This window comes from Patiria miniata, unplaced genomic scaffold, assembly GCF_015706575.1.
Source record: "Patiria miniata isolate m_02_andy unplaced genomic scaffold, ASM1570657v1 HiC_scaffold_24, whole genome shotgun sequence".
NCBI classification, from domain to species: domain Eukaryota; kingdom Metazoa; phylum Echinodermata; class Asteroidea; order Valvatida; family Asterinidae; genus Patiria; species Patiria miniata.
Window position 1 is genome coordinate 12,738,547 of NW_024037063.1, and position 21,236 is coordinate 12,759,782.

General features: G+C 42.1%; 3 protein-coding genes across 3 annotated transcripts in view; 1 reads left to right on the forward strand and 2 right to left on the reverse strand.

Annotated features, from left to right (window-relative positions):
- LOC119732122 (phosphatidylinositol 4,5-bisphosphate 3-kinase catalytic subunit alpha isoform-like) overlaps positions 1 to 7,272 on the reverse strand; it is a 49,765-nt gene extending 42,493 nt beyond the window's left edge. Inside the window, exons 1-2 of the mRNA XM_038205516.1 lie at positions 7,152 to 7,272; positions 152 to 1,647 (exon numbers count right to left, since the gene is read on the reverse strand). Of these exons, the coding sequence (XP_038061444.1) occupies positions 152 to 497 (346 nt within the window). The 5' untranslated portion in view covers positions 498 to 1,647; positions 7,152 to 7,272. The remainder of the gene's footprint in view (positions 1 to 151; positions 1,648 to 7,151) is intronic.
- A 7,685-nt stretch (positions 7,273 to 14,957) lies between these two features.
- Positions 14,958 to 16,313, forward strand: LOC119732290 (G-protein coupled receptor 35-like). The gene has a single exon (XM_038205749.1). It carries the CDS (start codon positions 14,958 to 14,960, stop codon positions 16,311 to 16,313), a length of 1,356 nt encoding a protein of 451 aa, XP_038061677.1.
- A 759-nt stretch (positions 16,314 to 17,072) lies between these two features.
- The window catches only part of LOC119732221 (chloride transport protein 6-like), a 33,829-nt gene continuing 29,665 nt past the window's right edge, over positions 17,073 to 21,236 (reverse strand). The window contains exon 22 of the mRNA XM_038205654.1: positions 17,073 to 19,565. Coding sequence (XP_038061582.1) covers positions 19,437 to 19,565 — 129 coding nt within the window. The 3' untranslated portion in view covers positions 17,073 to 19,436. The remainder of the gene's footprint in view (positions 19,566 to 21,236) is intronic.

Consider the following 21,236-nt stretch of genomic DNA (forward strand, 5'->3'; position numbering starts at 1 on the left):
GAAAAAAAAAATTGTGCAAAGTGCCCAGATGACCATGTACATGCTTACAACCTTGTCACAGCATTGAATAATTAGCACCTGTACTGGTACGTCTTCAAATAGAAGAAATTTGAGGGGAAAAATTGTGTACGGGATGTTTCACAACACCTACCTATTTCGTAATTGAGCATCTTTTCTTCCCGGTTCCCCGCCGGTTCCACCACCTTCAGCCAGGGCTGGAACAGCCGCAGGTCGCACAGCCGCCGGCCCTCGTCGTAAAACTCCTCCCGCTCGGCATCCTGGGTAATGGTGACGAAGATGTAGGACGAGGCCTCGCTCAGCTTGTTGGCGAGGGGGAGTTTCTTGGCCTCCTTCCACAGGAGGGCTTTGACGTTCTCCAGCGTGGCCTCGCGCACGCACTCCAGGGGAACGATAATTCCCGTCGGAAGGAGGCACTCAATGTTGATCTTGGCTGGCATAAAATGCGAGCCCCAGAGCTCGCCCGAAGACGGCGGCATTTTGGTGGTCCCAAGTTTTTGCTTACTTTTTTGGAAGATCAAATATCAGTCAAATTTGACCTTTTTCAGGGGTAATTGAGAAAAGTTGGTGTTACCTTGTTCCAGTTTGTGATTGGCCGCTCTTCCCCTTTGTTTCGAAGGGAAGGGAACGCATTTTTAGAATCGACTGTCACGATATTTAGTAGACAACTTTCGTAAATTGATGAAATCAGCTCGAAGATGACAAATTCATCATTGAACACTTGCTTCGAGTTTTGTACCAACTTTGAGAAATGCTGATCAACCTTTTTTTAACAAATTAACAAAATTAGCATTGATTTTCAATTGATGATGCTTCACAAATTTAAGACGCCTGCTTTTTTATGATTCTATTTACAATTGTTTTGTACTTTTCTTCTGCAATTCTTAAAAGTATGAATTCCTCAAACAGATTCTGACATTTCCAACAAGCTTCTTGTATTCTCTTGACGTCAGATTCTGGTGAAACTTTAACCTGTCTTCTGGTTTAAACTCAACACTCAGAATTTTGGCTCAAATTTCCCCGGATCGCAACCTTTGGAACAAGACGCTCATCGATTCTCCACCCTTGTTTACCGGCCCGTTTTGTACCAGAACTTTAAAGGTCAAGCACGCAGTTCAGTTTCTCGTATCACAGGTAGGATTTCTCCAACTGGTTTCAAAACCCACGATACGATCACCGGAATGTAGATATCTCTCGTCGCTTGTCTCCAGTTATCTCTATCAAAATCTCCTGAAGCTAGTACGTGGATGCGTCCAACTGTTGGAAACGTAAAGATAAAGTTTCGTTTCTCCGGTTTCCCGAACAACCAATCTTCACAGTGCAAGCACTGTCACTGATCCTTCTAGACGAATACTCCTGCCTGTTCTCTCCACTTTCCAGAAAAGCGAGGATAAAAAAAATTCTGCGGCTTGCGAACGGTTGGCCGCGGATCTTTATGCCAACTGAGGAGAATGCATCTGATCGTTAAGAATTCACGATGGCTGAACGTTTAAGTCCAATCTCCGTCCCTCTCATCGCTCTGCGTCTCGAGGGTCTAATTAAAACGGATATTTGCAGGGCATTTCAGCTGACATCTTAATGTCGCGCTCCCCTTGGTACACCTGTCCGGTTAAGCAGGGAACTTGTTTGCTGCGCAAATGGGGAAAAAACTTCAGTTCAATAAAGTACCATAAATTGGATACTCTAAGCAAGTTGTGTATTGAACAGAACAGTAACATGCACAAGATGAAATTCACATCAACACTGGCATTACTGTCGATGGAAATTCCTTTGCTTTGATTATTTGTCAAAAACAAAATTTACTGCGACAAATTGACAACTTGAGATGAACAAAGTCAGACCGCATTTGACATTTTTGACAACTAACATGTTGGATCTTGTTATTTGATAAATTGTCAAGATGCGGGAAATGCTTGTCAAAGTTGTCACGCACTTTTCTCTTTATATTAAAACTCTAAACAACAAAATGTGAATTTCAGTATGAAGCAAATTTGTCAGGGTAACGGCGAACGTCACAGTGAAACCTCGATTGTTGACGTTATGATTTTTTGCTTCACTTTCGCTTTCTTGTGAAGTATGAAGCTGCCTTAAAGGGGCAATGCGATGATTTTTCTTGGAAACACATTTTGTGCAACATTCTAGTGCTCTTACATGTAAATGTGTGAAAATTATTTGACATCCTGTTTTGATTAACTTTATTGAAAAGTGCAAGTTTCTTTAGATATTTAAAATGTTCCATGCTTTTCCGGACAACTGGGGGGTGCTGTTGCTGTGATGTCATTTCAGGAAGACAAGTGTTCAGTTTAGGGGTTTTCTGTTCAAATTGTGAACCCAAAAATTTGCTCATTTGTCTAGGAGTGTTTTTCTTTTGTTTGTGGCTATAGGCCTACATGTACGTGCTGGCTCAAACTTCAATCTTTACATGTAATAATCCCTACACTGAACATTACGGAAATGCCACTGGCAATGTATCATGTTATTTCGTTGATGACCAACCCATACGTACATAATTATGAAAAGTGGCTTGCAAGGAGGGTCATGCCACTTTGCATCAAGCCATTATTCTTAATGGGCTCCTTCTTGCGTTCACCAATTACCCTTAAGGAGGACATTACTTGTGCAAGCATTAAGCACCGTAGATATATCGATATTACTCGATTAGGCCTATTTGATATTATTTTAATATCGATATCGCCGATAACAATTTTTTAATCATATCGAAATATCGATATTTTCAATATTGAGGAGTGATATCGAAAATATCGAAAATGTGTCAGATTATCCCGAAATTAAATCTCCCATTTGTGCTTTTACTGTACAAGTGTTAGGGGCCTAAACATTTGCTGTATAATGAAATAAAACTCAGATCTACAGTCCATCATTTGCAGCTATCCAAAAAGTAACTGACGTAATAAGTGTTGAAACACATACTTGATTGAAAGATAGTCAGAGAACTAAACTCCCTGTGAAATTATTGTTTCATGCTGTCATTTTGAAGAAATCAATGAAAGAAGGGCTTTCCAATGGTGTGTCTAAAGAAATTTCCGTTAGTACCGATAGTTTTTTTTTTTATTCGGTGAAGTGCACGCAAGCGTTGACACGACGCACACACGGTTGCTTTTATTTGTCGGATCAGTGCGTCACATCGCGTAGCTGTAATTGGCTCAGTGAGAACGTGTCTCCGACCCTGAATTCAGGCCCAATTCAAAACATGACTCAGCAACTTTTGATTTGAAATCGAGATCCTAGATGTTGTTTTTCTCGAAATATAGGCCTACAGCTGAAGCTGAGCTGAAACTTTATCAGTTGGTTGTTCAGCACCCTTCTTTAGATTTTGAGCACATTTGTTGCTTCAAACATATACAAAATGCACAAATTACAAATGATGGACTATACCTTTAACTTGTGAAACTATGGACAAATAAGGTCATGGATTTCAAATGCCTCATCAAACTTGTGTCCAATTACACATGATTTATATTTCATTCGCTTAATCATCTGAGCTTGATAACTTTGCTCTTTGACTTTAAAACTTTGTCATTTTTAGACTTTTTCCAATAAGTGCAAATAGTACGGTATCTTTAATATAAAATGTAAGTGGCGGCCATTTTGAAGTTTAAAATGACTGTTTGAGTGTACTGTCAAGGAGGTCAGAATTGGATATAATATAAAAGATCAAAACATAAATGTCTTAAAAGTCGGTTATTTTGTCAATTTATAGGGGGCTATGTGTACAACATGTAGGATAGATGTTTAAAATGGCTGCCATTTGGACATTCAAAATGGCAACCCGAGGGGCGTCGGAAAAAATGGGACCAGGCGTTTTTTTGGGACTTGTTGAGGTGTCCATAGGTGATCCTGAGAGTTTCAAAGAATGTATTTATAGTACACCCCTGAAATGCATAAAGTCAGTAATTGGCCCAGTTCTGTTTGCCTGTCGCGCACCGCACAGCGCCGCGCCACCGTGGACAGCTACCGCACACCGCGCCGTCCCATGGTACAACCTACGTGCATGACAGCGCATGCGGTATGGCTATTCCCGGATAGTCTAGTGACTTGTCTGCAAGTCTAGGGGACAGACCGCGCACGCGCAGTGCATGTCTTTTGCACATTTACAATATATGTATGTTCAATCATGGAATGATGGTCGCCATGGCATGTTTATGCCAGATTATCTCTGATTATCTCCGTCGCATCGCCTGAGCGACAAGATCGATAACTATTTGCATTTAAACGCGATGTCACAGCTTTGGGGTCATCGCTTCTTACATTCAAAATGGCTGCCATCAAAAGACAATTTTCGGGTGCATATAATTATGGACTCCAGAAAGATGCCAAAATTTCTTGAAAAATTGGATACAAGGCCAAAAAAAAAGAAGTCGGTCTCTGGTCAGCGCGCGCGTCGATTTTAATCATGCGCGTCAACCTTTTTTTTTTCTTAAAATTGTCCGCAGTAGGTACAATAGTGCTCTCTATTGCCGCACCTCCTCCAATTTTTGTACCAAGGAATGGGGAAATTGCACCAAGGCAAATCATGGAGGGCACAAAGGCAAATTATGGAGGACACCAATGCATATGAGGACACAAAAAAAACAAAAAATAGTACCCACCTTGTCTGTACAGTCCAAGCTTGAAAAAAAAAAAGGAAAGAAGCTCAGACATCATAGAATACAACCGAATGTCAAATAATTTGCGCTGTTTTCGGACAAACTCCTCAGTAGTTTTGGGAACCTGGCCTGTGGCCAGAGGGTACAGCGCATCAATACCGCGGCCACACTAGTGGAGCTAGGTATTCCAAGCTAACCTAAAAATGTCATTCATCATTGTGAATATCAAAAAAGTTTCAAAGACAAAGTGCTAGGCCTACTGTCCTGACATGACTGACAAAATTGCTACCAGTATAGCTGGAGTTAGCTCAGCCCTAAATTTTATCATTGAGTTGGGCTGGAGGGAATCGTCAACATGGACTAGCAGATATAAAATCTGAAGTCGAAAATGTGCCATTTTGTCCCCGTAACACACTAATTCCCCCTGGGACTCATCCAAACCTTGCCCGGCATAACCACTACACAGGTCCTTGAAGAAAATAACGATCCACGACAAAGATTCAGCCTACAATTGCAGTGAAAAGGAGGCATTTTACTGACAGCCGATCAAGTTCGTGTCGCTGGCCAGAGCTGCAATTGGTTTGTGTACAAACAAAATTCGTGTAAAAAAAATGGCAATTGCGCGGTCGATTACCATGCACAGCGCGCGCACCAGTCAAACTTGCCAACTGCCTGTTTAACCCTAACCGCCCTGAATCCTCCAAAATCCTTTTTGCAAATTGGAGGAATTTGCAGGATTGAGGTTACATGGCAAAAGTGGGTTGCTGATTTCGGAGTACGCACTGTGTCAAGGTCTTGGGCCGGACCTTGTGTTGTTTATGCTCAGCCGTGCATAAATTTAGCCCTTGATTATACTTGACATCCTCCGCACTGCTCCAGGATGTCACTGCCTCTGCCTCAGCCTATTGACAGTCATAGCCAGAGGATTTTGCAGGATTCAGGCAGTGGTCACCCCTCCATGGACCATATTCAAGAAATAGCGGAGGAATTTGCAGGATTGAGGCTATATGTTATTTTTCCATGAGGCCAATTGGAGGATTTGCAGGATTGAGGCTACATCCTAGCAAAAAGGCCTAGGGAGTTAGGGTTTTAATGTACCTCTGTTGCATAACTACACATGTGAGGCTGCATGTACGTTTGCGTATCAAAATTTCAACATGAAATTGCACGAAAAATAGACATCTGAAAAAGGCAGCACTTTCTGATTAGCCTATAAAGAGGGTGAGTTCGCTTCTAAAGCAAAAATAAACTACAAACTAAGCCTAAATGTGAAAATCAAAATTTGACAAAGTTCGACATGTTTTTGTACATGGTGGAAGTGTGGTCTTTATTTACGGAGGTAGTTCAGTAAATTGGCCACATTTATCGGGCTACATGCAGTAGAACGGCAGCCGAAGTTGACCGACCAACAGTCGTCAGGTGTGCGCTTAAGGGCCAGTTGGCAAGTTTGACTGGTGCGCGTGCTGTGCATGGTAATCGACCGCGCATTGCCATTCCTTTGTACACAAATTTTGTATTTCCGAACAAAGTTGGAAATGTTTCTCAGTCCCAGATTCATGTCTTATCATCTTCATTGAGATGATGAATAAAAAAGTGGCTTCAGGTTGCAATATTATTTCCAAGACTGTTGTATCCTGACGCTACTCCGAGCGATCGAACCGAAAATGACTGCGATCATTCTGCGCGCGTGCACGTTTCAAGTGTCAGGTTGGCTCAGTGCGGAAAGGGCATATTTTTCATCATTTTTGCTGAAAAACCGACAGAATCCACCGATGTTTGTTTGGTGCACATAACGTGAGTATGTTGTCATGAGGTATTGTACGGAGTTTAGGGGTAAGCTGTGCAGCAGTTCTGTTGGAAATAGCTTGGTTGTGATGGACGTTTTTGTACTTAGTTGGTGTTTTGTAGAGGCAAACAGTTTTGCGGGGTAAGCTGCCTATGTGAGGCTCCACTATGTGGAGCCTCATACTGTCATAGTTCTAGGAGTATCCTGACGCCACTGTTTTCATTGTATATTATTATCTCACTGAAGGTCAGTCATTGCAAAAATGTTGAAAAGACTTGGGAAAGATTCCCAGAAAGATTCCCAATCCCATATCTGGCCATCACTTGTCACCCTGTGCACACAGCCACAAGCCAGTGACTATGTAAAAAAAAGTATGAGACTGGTCTGAAAATTTCTAAGTGTTTTCTCAATAAATACCCCAATATTTTTCCTGCTAAATTTGACTTATTAGGACCACTTTCTGATGGCTGATTGATAGGTCACTGAAGGAAACAATTAGTGTTGGCCAGATATGGGAATCTTTCCAAGACGTGAATCTTGGACTCAGTGAGAAACATTTCCAATTTTGTTAGAAAATACTTTGAAAATGACTTAGGCCTAATTCTCCATAGACTTTGTACACAACCGCAGAAGTGACGTCTAACTACTACACTCTTTCCTGAAAACGGCCTAACCACTAAACCAGTCCCCTCTGTACTTTCTTGGAAAAGAAATTTTGGAATTTCTAAATAAGTACTTACTTAGTAAACTTTCTGTCAAAATTCACAATCACAGCAAAATTCACAGCAAATTCACGTCGCACGCACCACACCGGCGATGTCCAGTTGTTTACCAGACCACAATGCATAGCGCGGTCGCCAAATGCAAGCTAAAAAGAGAAAAATAGTGTTAATTTGCTCCATACAGTTGATGCACAAAATAGTCTGACAAGGTTGCTATAGAGGGCGCTGTTTAAAGCGGCTGCTTATCGCAGAGCTTCGTCTTCAAAAGAAAATTACTCTACGGTTGGCTACATGGAGCGCTTTCATTAATTAAATAATAATACTAGGAAATGGTTACAAGAATGCAAGTTGACTGCAGATTTGTTTTCAGAAAACAACATTTTTCTTTTGTCCCTCAGAAGATGAGGTCACAGACTCTAGAGGGAGCTCAAGCCCCAAGGACAACCATATTTATTTTCCCCCATTCTCTGCCACTTGCTAGCAGAATTTCAGATTTTTGGAAGTCGCGCCACCCGTTTAAATGAATAACAAAATCAATTTGGATTTTTAAATTGACGACTCTCTCTGACTCGGCGCCCCCAAAGTGGACAACTGGTCGAATTTGAAATGGCAAGCAAACATCGGTGGAATAAGATTTCTGCGAGTCACACGTACAACTTTGGTACCGTCTAGACGTTGTTTGTCGATTGGATGCGCGCGTCCCATCTGGACATCCACATCGATTTTTTTTGGTCTACTCTCCCAGTGTAAATTACGTTAAAATGGAAATTATAGCAGTTGCTTAGTCCTTTTTTTCGTGTTTTCTTCACCCCTCCGATCCCTTTTAGTGGAGTCGGTGGGGCTTTTTATCAGCGCGCGAGAGTGGGCATGCAATTAAGCTCGAGAGGGCGTCCCAGGCCCAAACAATTCCCCAATTCCCAATGCACGTCGGTAAAGGATTTTGAAACTAGTGAGAATTCAGAATTCCAACACCTTTGCAGCATATTGCTTGTATTGCTGATTTTTTTTTTAAATAAATATTTCCGCATAATATTTTTAATATTAGTGGAACTTGACACTTGTAAATCGTTCAAAAGTTTTGTTTGGGAGGCCAGCTGTATAAATTCACTGAATATAGCTCAACACTGAGTGCATAATGGCAAATGGTTAAAGGCTAAAAATGCCTTTATTATAAGAAGTTCTGTTTCTCGCGTGTTACATGATATTCACCATTTTAACTTGCACAACCAAAAACAAACATACCACGGCAGCCTCGCTCTGAAAAAGTTCTGTACGCATAGCAACCAATGCAACGTAGCAACAGGCCTAAGACGTAATGACGTCACGCTTTGTCTACATGTGCGCTTTCCTATGTAGTAGACGGGCCCCACTTTATCTGGCGTCCCGACTTCGCTCCCATAGGAAAGCGCATATGTAAACAAAGCCATTACGTCATTACGTCTCAGGTCTATTGGAGGTTATGGGCACATGCGTACAGGTATATTGCGCGTTTGGTTCCCATGTGCTACACTGACAGTTGTGTACAAATATTTTACATTTCATGAATTAAGGGTAGTTTGGGGAAAAAAACAGGTAACGTTCAATTAATTTCATAATGAAAATGAAGAAGTTCATCTAGGCCTATCGATTTAGGATTAATTCATCAAATATCTATGACTCGGGCAAACAAAACAAAATATAAGAAATGTTGACTGCTTTAGGTTTAACACATGGTAAAGCTATACAGCCTTCCTCGGCGATCCAATGAGCCTTCTATTTTCCCCCAAACAAAACAAAAAAGCAACATCAAACAGTACAGTAGGGCACAGGATTCATGATCGTGAGATTATGGGTTCGAGCACCGCCGTGACCATGCGTGTTGTGCCCTTGAGTAAGGCACTTCACCTCAATTACTTCTCTCAACACAAAAATGCGCACTCTATCATCACACACTTGAGCAAAGTTGTCTACCTTTGATTTTAGCTCTATAAAAATGTTTTATACATTTTTCATACTTTTGACAGTAAACGTTTTGATTTTTTTTTGTTATCAATTGAGCAAGCCCTCGAAGTAGGACATCACTTTATGGTTCGTCGGTGAAGGGCAAATGCCTACTGCTAAACTTGTAGGGGAAAACCACTAGGCCTACACCAAAATTGTAAGCGCCGAAAAGTTACAACTGGAACCGGCACGCTTCGGTTAATGATATCCGCCGGGCGGGCGACTTTAGTCACTATTAGCAAAACAAATATTGCACTGTTTCATTCAAAACCGGTGACGTTTGACCCAAGTTCAGTTAATCGATCGAGCTGTGTCTATATCAAAGAGAATTTCGTAACTATTGTTAATTGGGAAACAGGTCGGTTTGCAAGTTGAAGATTAGGCCAACCATTATGCATCTGGATAATGGCCTGGAACCCGGCCTGCCCCTCGCTGGTTTGAAACGGGGTCTCCCCGATGTTCCCCAATACCTGTGTTCCCCAAAATCCTTATGGGAGCATTGCCCTATAAATTCAAGTGAGAATTTCTACGCGATCTCATTAACATATAAAGTGCCCCCTACACAACTTCTTTTGAAAACGGAGACCATTTGGCTTTAAAAACGGTGGAATTGTGTAAATTATAGCCAAGGATCAACTCCCTGGTTTTGGGGCTTCCATCTGAGGGCAGGCTTGATAAAATTACGGTTCAAAATGGGTCCTATTTGCCTGAAAAGGGGAAGGATGCCACTTGTAAAATGGCTACATGCAGGCTTGGGAACTACCTCTTTTCGGGAGGTGATTAAATTATTGTCTTTTCCTTCATCTTTTCATTTCTTTTCAATTTTGGGTAGACTATAGCCAATTACATTTGTAAATATTCACACCAAAACAATTTACAGATGTAATTGGCTAGTCTACCCAAAATTGGAAAAAAATGAAAAGATGAAGGAAAATACAATAATTTAATTTTTGTTCGAGGAACCCTATGTGATGTCGGCTTGCATGTATTTGGCCCTAAACTTTGTAGATTTTGCACCGTTTTCAATGGGGTTTGAATTAGTTCAGCGCACCCTCAGGGTTAGGCCTACGGTAAGGGTTAAGGAACATAGGTATACTATTGGGGAACATAGGTATAGGGAACATAAAAATATTTATACACCTGTTTGAAACAGAACATTTAGTGGCTTAGTCCATAAGCCAAGGATAGTCTTGCCTCCAAGACTTCCAAATTCATGGCGTTTTTTTTTTACTTTTCTTCCCAGGTTAAATCTATCCTCCTTTGTACTCGCAATCTTCTAACATTTTTTTTAAAAGTACATTCCCGGCTCTGACAAGAATCGATTCGATCGCTCTATTATTAGAGTCCTGCACTCTAAAAACAACTTAGTCAAAATATTCAATGGTTTTCCTAGGTATTGGAAATTGACTAGGAATTTAGTTAAACATGCAGAGTTTCTAGAGAAAGTAGTTGGAAAGTAGTTCAAATTTGAGTTATTTGTATAACTATTTTTCCAAAGTCAATAATATTGACTGGACAAATCTAGTCACATTGACTGATTTTCAGTTGCACCCAGCTGACCCTGCATAGCTATCTGTAAGTCAAATCCGACTGGTTTTTTATTTAGAGTGGGACTTGCATTTGCACGAGAGGGGCGGGGGGGGGGGGCATGGGCGTCGCCAGGATTTTTTCTAGAGGGCGGCAAACATTTTTTTGGCCAAAAAATGCTTGTATTTCTCAACACATTCTCGATTTATCAGTTTTAGAGGGGGGCAGGGACATTTTGCCCCTCCCCCCCAACTCATTAAATTTACACCACTTTGTCTTCGCGCCTCTTTTTCTTCCTTTTTTTTTTTTTTGCTTTTCCGGGGGGGGGGGGAGGGCAAGTGCCCCCCTTGCCCCCCCCCCTCGCGACGCCCATTGGGGGGGGGGGGGGGGAGGAGGAAATGCAGGGAGCATAAAACTCGTCACCTCCACGATACTACTTTAAGACCTTTCATAGTCATGAACAAGTAATTCGCTCTTTTCATGCTTCCACCATAGGCTATCTGGCAACTTTACACAATAAATATACCCGGTTCAGTGAATGATTCCCGTGTCGGGGATCAGATCACTGAACCGGCTATTTTCATTGTGTAAAGCTGCCAGATCGGGGCTCTGCATGCCTATGGCGGAGCGTGAAAAGAGCGAGTGTTGGCCTACTTTTAGTGTACCAGGAAGTTGACATAAATATTTAGGGTTTAAGAAGTTTTGTTTTCATAATTAAGTTAAACAATGTCATTCTTGGTTTCGGGATCACCGTGGGAAAGACACCAAGTTGGATTGGAATAAATGAGCTTGTTATTCAAAACGATCCTTGGATCGTTCCTAATTATCCACAGTTTATGCCTATAGGGCTCTGTATTAAATGTATGCTCAGGCCTATATCTATTTGCTATTTGAGATATGGCAGGAGGGCGCTGTTTGATTTCAATTTGCTAGACATTCAACGTTGTTTCTCATATACAAAATTGATGTTATAATTACATGCATTATACTTTTGTATTTACCCAAACCAAATGGCGTCCTCCTATCCTCCACATCTAATATATGCTAATAAGGCTCTGCAGACCTACCCCACATTGCCGGGTTCGAGGTTGAGATCAAAAGCTGCCTGAGACTTTCGACAGTCATTACATTATTTTTCATGATTTTTGATTCGTCCCTTTTCAAATACGCATGATTTTGCAAGCATGGTTATAAGCAGTGTTTGGCTCATATGTCCGATACGGTACGTGGGCTCAAACCCTGCCAGGAACATGATGTTTGTGCCCTTGGGCAAGACACTTAACTACAATTGCCCCATCTCCACCCGGGAGTATGAGGGGGGGGGGAAAGGAATTCTAAAGCGCTTGGAGACTGTTGATACGATGGAAAGCGCTATGATAAGCATTACCAGTAAACCATTACAAAGGTTCAAAGGCGCTATGGCCAAATTACTTCCTTTGATCATGTGGATTTTGATTTCAGTCGTCAGATATCAAACCGCATGACGACATAACAACTAACTTTCAACAAATCAAACAGCGACTAAAATTAAATAACCAATCACAATCAGTTCCTTGTCTGGTCAGGTGGAACACACGTGACGTGTAAAACCATATACTCCAGCGGATAAGATACTGTAAACATTATAGTCTCACATGAAACTCTCGGAGTCAGAAACAGGAAATATACTTTTGGTGACGGTGCACCGGAACGTCTTTTATAAATATTTAGGATCCAAGTTATTCTTGGTTTCGGGAAGACCGTGGGAATTAACACACCAAGTTGGATGGGGAGGGGATTTGCATCCAATATTCTTCTTGAATCGTTCTTCCGAAGAGCAAATAATTATGTTCTGGGGCCTAGATGCAAACCTCACATTGCCTGGAGGTTGGGCTAGGGTGTCAGAAGTCACATTTTTTTATTCTTGAATAAACCTTCCTTTTAAAACAAGCATGATTGTTCACAGGGTTTGACCTTAACTTTTTCTTTCACTAGCCAGCCGGGATGCTGAAACAGATTCTTAACTAGCCCGCCGGCATTTTCACTAGCCCACATGTTTTCCTGTCATGTAGAGTGTCTCATAAACAACAATGTGCATACATCTTAATATATCCTGAGGCAATCTTATCAATGTTTTTAATAAACAGATCTTATAATTTAACCCTAAACAGTTAAAAAATTAGACACAAATTGATACAGGTTTGCTTTCTGAATTTAATGATTTCTTTCTTCCTGTCCTTTCATCTTTGCCGTAGCTCAATAATTATTAACTCTCTAGCCGGGCTACTTAACTTAAGGAATAGTTTGAATATAGCCTGCCGCTGTTTTGACTAGTATTTGGCTAGCAGGCTACCGCTAAAGTTGAACCCTGGTGTGCAAGAATTGTTAAATTGTGTATTTTTAAATCTCCTTTAATCATGTAGAGATTTTACATTCAGTTTCAGGTATCGACCCACGTAAGACAACGTATAACAACGTACGATCTAAAATCAGCTGAACTTTCAACCTATCAGATTGTGGCTTAACTTAACTAAGCAATCATAGTCATCAGTTTCTTTCCTGGTCGGGTGAAAATCACTTGGCACGTAAATAACTTACTTAAGTAGTGGATGCAATGTAAATATTGAAACTCTCAGACACAAAAGGTATATATATCAGACTCCTGGAACAAATTTTCATTCACAAGCTTCTGGCGTTGCAATTGAAATTATACAACGTACATTCCTTTATCGTCGTCAAAGTTCTACCAGATGTCACAATTCCTGGGAACAACAGACTACAGACACCTTTGCAGTGTTTGTTGGGTCAGGAATTCAGAGGTGCACGTCCTTTAGAACTTTTGCCAGGAGGACCGTGAGATACCAGCCGACGGTTAATTGTGCTAATACCCAAACGGCGGCACAAAACGTTTACTTGACTCTGAAGCACCCAGATAGGAAAAACGGAGCAAAAGCTTTTATCGGACTTTGCGTCTGACCATGGTCTGACAATTGATCGCCAATTCGACGGAAGAGTCATCAGCACCTAGTGATGCATGCTTGGTAGTGACCCCATCGTCTTTATGCCCCAGCTCCGTGTTCAATCACACCTGAAAGTTTGAGGTACCCTATAGGCCGAGCATTTTCGCCAAGAATGAACACCGATCCAACCCATCGACCAGAACAGAGAGGCATATAGTGCACTGCTCTCCGAAGGACTCAGCAGGGGCCAGGACCTACGGCTTTACATCCCATCCGAAGGACCAAGCATTAATGGTCAAGTGCCTTGCTAAGGGAACAAGTGTCTAGACCCGGGCTCGAACCCACATTCTGCTGCCTCTGAAACACCAGAGCATGAGTCCGGTCCGGTTCCATGTCACATACAAGTGACCGTTGGTCACAATTTACCTTGGATGCTGTAGACAGTCTTGATCGTCCAGTCCTAGACACTCATCTCAGTTGGGCATCCTGTGTTCTTACAACCAAGTTCAAATAAGCTCCCAATAGGGAAATACGTCTGTATGACTCAATCATAGGCCCGCTTCATGCTGTCAACAGGACTACACCTTTTACCAGCAAGATTTAGATCTGGATGCTCTGAATGAGGACGTCCTTAGCCAACTCAAACGTTCCTTCGATCATTTAATATACCCAAGGGCTTTCTGAAGTAGACCATGCCTGGCGCGGCCCGTGGTACATCAGTTATTACCTCTGCTTTGCAAGGCTGTGGCAATACTGCCAAACTCTTGACTTGACAAAAATCTGTCTGTGACAAAAGAATTTTGGGAATCCTCACAAAAAAATAAGTGGCCCCATTTGGACGGACTTGTTGAAGACTAAACAGCTGTCATTTACGACCCCCATGATCTTCACGTTCGAACCTCTAGATTCTGAATGAACTAGACTCTTCAGTCACAACGAATCAAGACAAACGAAAGATTGCATCTCTCGCAACACTTGTCAATGTGCACACTTTACAGCATTACACACCTGTTTCGGACGCAGCTAGCTCGACTCTTTGCACTTTTCAAAGTCTGGACTTTCAATACTCCGGCGGGGTGAAATACTTTCTCCAGGATCAGGAAGCCAAGGTAAACCAAACATTCCCCTTGGAATTGCGTCTGATGAATCTGTGTTTACATTAGTCGTGTATAAAAACAATGTTTGACCAGTGTGTATTATGGTATAATGTTCCATGCTTTACTTTAAAGGCTTTGTTTTTAAATACAACTTAAGGATTATATATTGTTTTTGTCTACCTTTAATACATCACCAAACCTGGGACGTTGTGGCACACTGTATTTCGAATCCATTTTTTGAAGGGAAAAAATCAAATCAGGCAAAATCAAAACAGACAACCATGGAAGTTCCGGTTGAAATTTATGGGAATGCCTCCATGAGTTTTAGTCAGCGTGACTTCCTCGTGTGTACGTTCTTCGCTTGCATCCTCCACAATGCGAGTGATTGCGAAGTATCGTACCTACTGCCCAACAATGGTTCCATGCCACTGATAAGTTACGATGACCTCTCCAACACCACGTACGATGCCCTTACCCTTGGGGCTTTGAACGGCTCCGATGAGACGGTGTTCAATCACAGCGTGCCGCTCATCTTTTTTACTGAGGAAACTGCCTCAGTTGCGGGTTACGTGTCCTCAACGTTTGCCGTTGTGTTTGCCTACGTTGTGCCCTGCATAGCGGCCTGCGGTGTGCTCACTAACCTGACCTATCTTTTCACGCTGTGTCGAGTGCAGGCCTTACGCAACGTGACAAATTTCTATCTGACCAATCTGGCAGTCGGGGATCTTCTTTTATTGGTAACATTTTACGTGTTCCCTGCCATACAATATTCGGTCTTAAACCCACCACGCCATATCCGCACTCGCTACTTAGTAGACAGTGTGTCAAAAGGCATCGCGCATGCTACCACCTTTCTTGGCGTAGCCTTCTGCACGCTGGTCAATGTGGAGAGGTACAAGGCGATTTGCCATCCACTCAAGTACATGCGTGTTCAGAGCTGGAAGAGGGCTGTAAGGCTTGTGGTCTTGACGTGGGTCATAGCCGTTGCGTATGGTTCTGTTGCTCTTTTTTTCGACACAGCGCGTGTGCCTCCGTTGACAGCTAACTGTCAAATCTGGCCGGATAAGGAACCATATCGTTCACTGACGGGACTTCACGAAGGCCCCGACATGCATGCCGTCTCAAATGACCTTTTAGACCGGGAAACGAGTGTAAAGGCGTATGGAATTGCCAGGATCGTGTTTCAATTCTTGACAGTGTTAGTCAACGCTGTCTTGTACATTCTCACAATCCGGAAAATTCGCAAACCGTCGCCAGCGGCTTCGGAGAACCCAAAATTTGCCCGCAGACGCAATCGCATCACAGCCATGCTCATGATCAATGGGGTGGTGTTTTACCTATGTCTCCTACCAGCTTCAATTCTTGAAACGACCAACATCTTTATGGTGTGGGGGGCTGGGACCAATTGGACCCCGACACTCGATGAAGCATTCTCCTATGTGAATTTCGTAACTGGCAGCTACTGTTTTACTGGCATCGCGAAGGCTCTTAATGCATCACTGAACCCGATCGTATTCAACGTCGGGAGCGCGGCGTACAGGGAGGCGTTTGTCCAAGCCTTCTGTTGCTGCAAGAAGAAGCCAGCTGGACGGACAGAACACATCGCAATGCAGAACATTAATACCAGACGGACCTAACTCCCCTATGGACCTGAGACATAATGACGTCACACTTTGTTTACAATGTGCGCCTTCCTTTGAGAGCCAGGTGGGGACGATCGGCTAGCGTCCCCACCTGACTCCAGTAGGAAAGCGCACATGTAAACAAAGCGAGCCGTCATTATGTCTTCGGTCTATTGGGTCCGCGCCTGCACATAGAGGGCGTCATTGTCAAGGCTTGCACGCAACGACGTCAAGCATACACCCGAAGATGCACACGAGGATGAACAATTGTACCCACGTACTGAACTATACCCGTGGTAGGCCTACATGTGTGTTGCAAGTAAACCCATACGGAATGCGTTTACTGTACATATGATCGCAGCGTGGCGCGCGCCGGGCGGCGAACACAATCCGGTCCATTGAATTAAAGACTAGAAGTTGCTGATGATATCGCCTGCTATGTTTTTAACCATTTTGAGAGTTCTGATCCGGTGATACTGGTAGTGCACGTGCATTTCAGTTTCTATGAAATACGGACTCATTGGTAATAATGCGCACGTCACTAGCCAAGATAATTAGGACGTGACCGGTCACGTGAGAGGGTGTAACCAATAAAAGGATTAAGGAGTCCGATTTTCATAGGAATCTGATTTTCATAGGACACCGGACTTCTGAATTGCTCCCCGAGGCCTACCATACTTGGCGAATGATTTCAAACATTTTAGTCACAATCAAAGTTGGTAATAGATTTTTTTTAATTTTTTGAATGTTACTAATCATTATTGTACAAAAATAAGAAAATTGGAGGTAATATGGCCTTTTGAAATGAATCAAAGGGTTTGGTGGTCAAAATGTAATTTTGTGTAGTTAGGCCTTATAGGGTCTACATTTTACGAGTTGCATCACTGTGTAAATACTGATTGTTTAAAAAGATAATGTCATTGTAAGCATTTAGAAGTTACTTAAGGGATCATGCACTGTATTTGTTAACTGCACCACTGACAATGTAATGTCTTCAATGACTTGCAAGCATTAAAACCGAAGACCACAGAATTATAGCTCCAGTGCTCCAGAGCTGTGTCTATACACAGCATGTATGCGTTGTGTCGTAACATCCTCTAGATCTGTTTTTCCTTTGTCCTGTTCTGGAAACGTTACGAGGATGAAGATGTCCACGAGGAAGACTGTCTCATGAGCTGTAAATTATCTTGTAAGATTGGAAACTAAAGCTTTGTATTTCTGGAAATTAAAAGCGTTACAAAATTAATTGTGCAACAGTTGTGCCATATACATGTAATACCATTGTACATGTACTGTGTGGTTCGGAACTGCAAAGACAATGTATACAATACAGATCACTGATATCAGTAGACATTTGATACTAATAATTATAATAATAATCAAATATGTAAAAAAATATATAATGTACTAATCAAAATATAGGCAAGATCAATAAAAATTATTCATTCCCTCAAAATAGGGAAGTATAATGTGATTTGTAAAATGTAAATTCATTAAGAATCTAGAAGAATATTGTCAATAGACCTAAGACATAATGACGTCATGCTTTGTTTACATGTGCACTTTCCTTAATTGGCTGGCCTCCCCAAAGGAAAGTGCACATGTAAACAAAATGTGACGTCATAATGTCTCGGGTCTATTGTGAATATTTAGTTAGTTAATAGTGCTGTATATAATGCAATGGAAGTTACTTCAAAATGTTCTTGGTATCGTTGTGAAAAGCTGTACAAATGTTGTTGAAATCTGTAATAATTTTTTTTAACATGATTGCAGGGCTCAAGATATCAGCTGAGGATCGCTGGACTGCGTCCAGTAATTTAAAGGTGATATAGAACATTTGGGCAAGTCCAAGAAAAGGTCCCCTTTTTGTCCCGTACGTAACATCATATTTTCTTTAATAACATAATCATCACAGAGACTATTAACATAATAATTGTTGTAGGTATTCTCTTCGCAGATGCCCAACCGGAGAGTATAAAACAAGTACCAAGTGGTACAACCCATGGCGGTTCCACTAACTACTACTGTGAATTTTACCGCAATAGAGCGTGATCTACATGTAATATGCAAACACCCATGGCAAAGCTCACTGGTAAAGCTGTGATACTGCTGTGAAAAATCACTACAGTCCATGAATATTTTAAAGGGTTCAACTTTGTTACATACGGGACACAGCCTGAGAGAATTCTTGGACTTGCCCATTTGCCATTGCTGTCATTTTCGAAAATGGATGGATTGGGGGGGGGGGTAGTATTTTATAGCAAATATTGTTTCACTGACCAATTTAACGTTTTGTGTTTGGAAAAACCAAGGAAAAAAACTCCTGTTCTTGTAGTCTGGATCCTGTACCCTACTTCAGGTGAAACAGCAAATTTATAGGCGTCAGGAATTATCAGGTCAGGGAACCAGACCAGCTGGCTTGCACCCATTCACGGATGTGCAGCCGATTGCAAACAAGATGTGGACTAACTTAACTTGGTAAACTGGGGGCAGTATTTTTTGTTTCCAACGGTGGTTGGCCGACCATCGTTGGAAAACGATACAAAAATTCCACTTTTTTTTAAATGACAGCACACCAGGTGCCATGGTTTCACAGGATGCTTGAGACTATTATTCACCAACAGCCAAGCAAGGTATTTCGTAGTAAGTTGGTAGTTGGTTTTTTTATGTTAATTTGCAAATGTTGTATGTTACGTTAAGAATTGGTTTAGTGCATTCCATGACTGATTTTGACGGCTATTCTAGTGTCTTGTTTTGGACACAATACTGATTACTATAAACGTACTCCAAAATACCATTTAACATAGTAAAATATTCGGCTTTACGACAAAGTTAATGTTAGTTGCAATTTTGGTTTTCTTTTTAACCATTAGAGAATTTTTTTAATAAAAAAATGGTTTAACCTATCTTGTGAAAATACTTCTTGTGAAAATGCTTCTGGTCTTGTGAAAATACTTCTGTTTGTGAAATGTTTGAGCGACTACCCTTGTAGTCTGGTAGATTTTTGCATGAAATATAGGAGCTTTGGTCTTTTTTTTTTTTACCGAAGTCAATGATTCATTGGCTCCCTTGAAAAACCAAACTTGTGGATCTTGGGGTAAATAACTCTGAGTTCACTTCTTACAAACATTGCATCTTTTAGTGGCTTGGTGTGGCAGTGCTGTCGGCATCGGAATTGCGACAGTGGTGGGGGGCGTCTCCGTAGAACTCCAGCTTTTCCTCCAGGAACTCCTCCGTTAGGTTATGCCGTGTGATGATCCCTAGGACCTAGGGGGAAAAAGGAGGGGAGAAATGTGGAGCTCAGGTACTCAGGTTCCGCAGGTGACTGAAGCAGCTTGGTCAAACGGGTTCACAAGATCTGTGAGAAATGTAAACAACCCAAAGGTGGGGAGGGCTTGCGCGAAATCCGAGACCTCAAACAAGGCAGAAGAAATATGCAGGACTTTGGATTTAGCATATTAGCCTTTTAACATAGCTCCAGGTCTCAAGTCTTGGTGAAACTCACCTCACCACAGCTGTTGATGACCATGAGGTGTCGGAGATGAATGGTCCTAAAGAGGTTGAGGACTTTGGAGTTAGCACTTTAGTTATAAAGTATAGCTCTATGACTCGGTCGAGGTCTCAAATCTAGGTGAAACTCACCTCACCACAGCTGTTGATGACCATGAGGTTACTGAGACTAGGGTCCTAAAGAGGTTGAGGACTTTGGAGTTGGCACTTTAGTTATTTTATATAGCTCCATGACTCAAGGTCTCAAGTCTGGGTGAAACTCACCTCATTACAGCTGTGGATGACCATGAAGTTACTGAAACCCATGGTCCTAAAGAGGTTGAAGACTCCAAATGGAGTTAGCACTTTAGTTGTTTAATATACATGTAGCCCTATGATTTGAGGTTTCGGTCTGGGAGTAACTCTCCTCATCACAGCTATGGATGACCACAAGGTGCCGGAGACCCAAGGTCATAAAGAGGCTGGGGAATTTAGAGTTAGCACTCTAGTAATTTATATAGCTCTATGACTCCAGGGTTCAAGTGTGGGTCTAACTCGCCTCATATCACAGCTGTTGATGACCATGAGGTGCCGCAGGCCCATGGTCCAAAGAGGCTGCGGAATTTGGAGTTAGCACTTTAGGAGTTTAAAATAACTTTATGACTCGAGGTCTCAAATCCGGGTGAAACTCACCTCACCACAGCTACTGATGACCATGAGGTGCTGCAGGTCCATGGTCCCAAAGAGGTTGATGGCTTTGGAGTAAGCACTTTACTTTTTTAATATAGCACCGTGACTAAGGTCTCAAGTGTGGGTCAAACTCACCTCACCACAGCTGTTGATGACCATGAGGTTACTGAGAGCCATGTTTCTAAAGAGGCTGAGGACTTTAGAGTTGGCACTTTAGTTGCAAAATATAGCTCTATGACTCGATCGAGGTCTCAAATCTAGGTGACACTCACCTCACCACAGCTGTTAATGACCATGAGGTTACTGTTACTATGGTCCTAAAGAGGTTGATGACTTTGGAGTTAGCACTTTAGTTATTTAATATAGCTCCATGACTCGAGGTCTCAAGTCTGGGTGAAACTCACCTTAGGCGAGCCCTCAAATTAGAATCCCTCCCCGGACCGTTCAGGGTTGAGCCCGCCCAGTATGTTGAAGGGATTGGGACCTTGCATGGGACCTTGCATGGAACCGATCGGCCTGCATTAACTCCACCAGGCTTCTGCACCATGGCTCTGGATCATCACAAAGGAACCAATTTGCGACGCGCTAATCCTCCAGTAGGCAACAATGACTGTGATGAGCTTCATAGAAGTTGCCGCTGGTAATCCCAGCGGGCCGAATAATCCTCCAACAATGGCCAGACTTCAATTTATTTTGACTATTGTGAAACCCCGAGTCACCAGTTTGGACCGATTGGGGCGTCACGCTTCAGTGACCGGG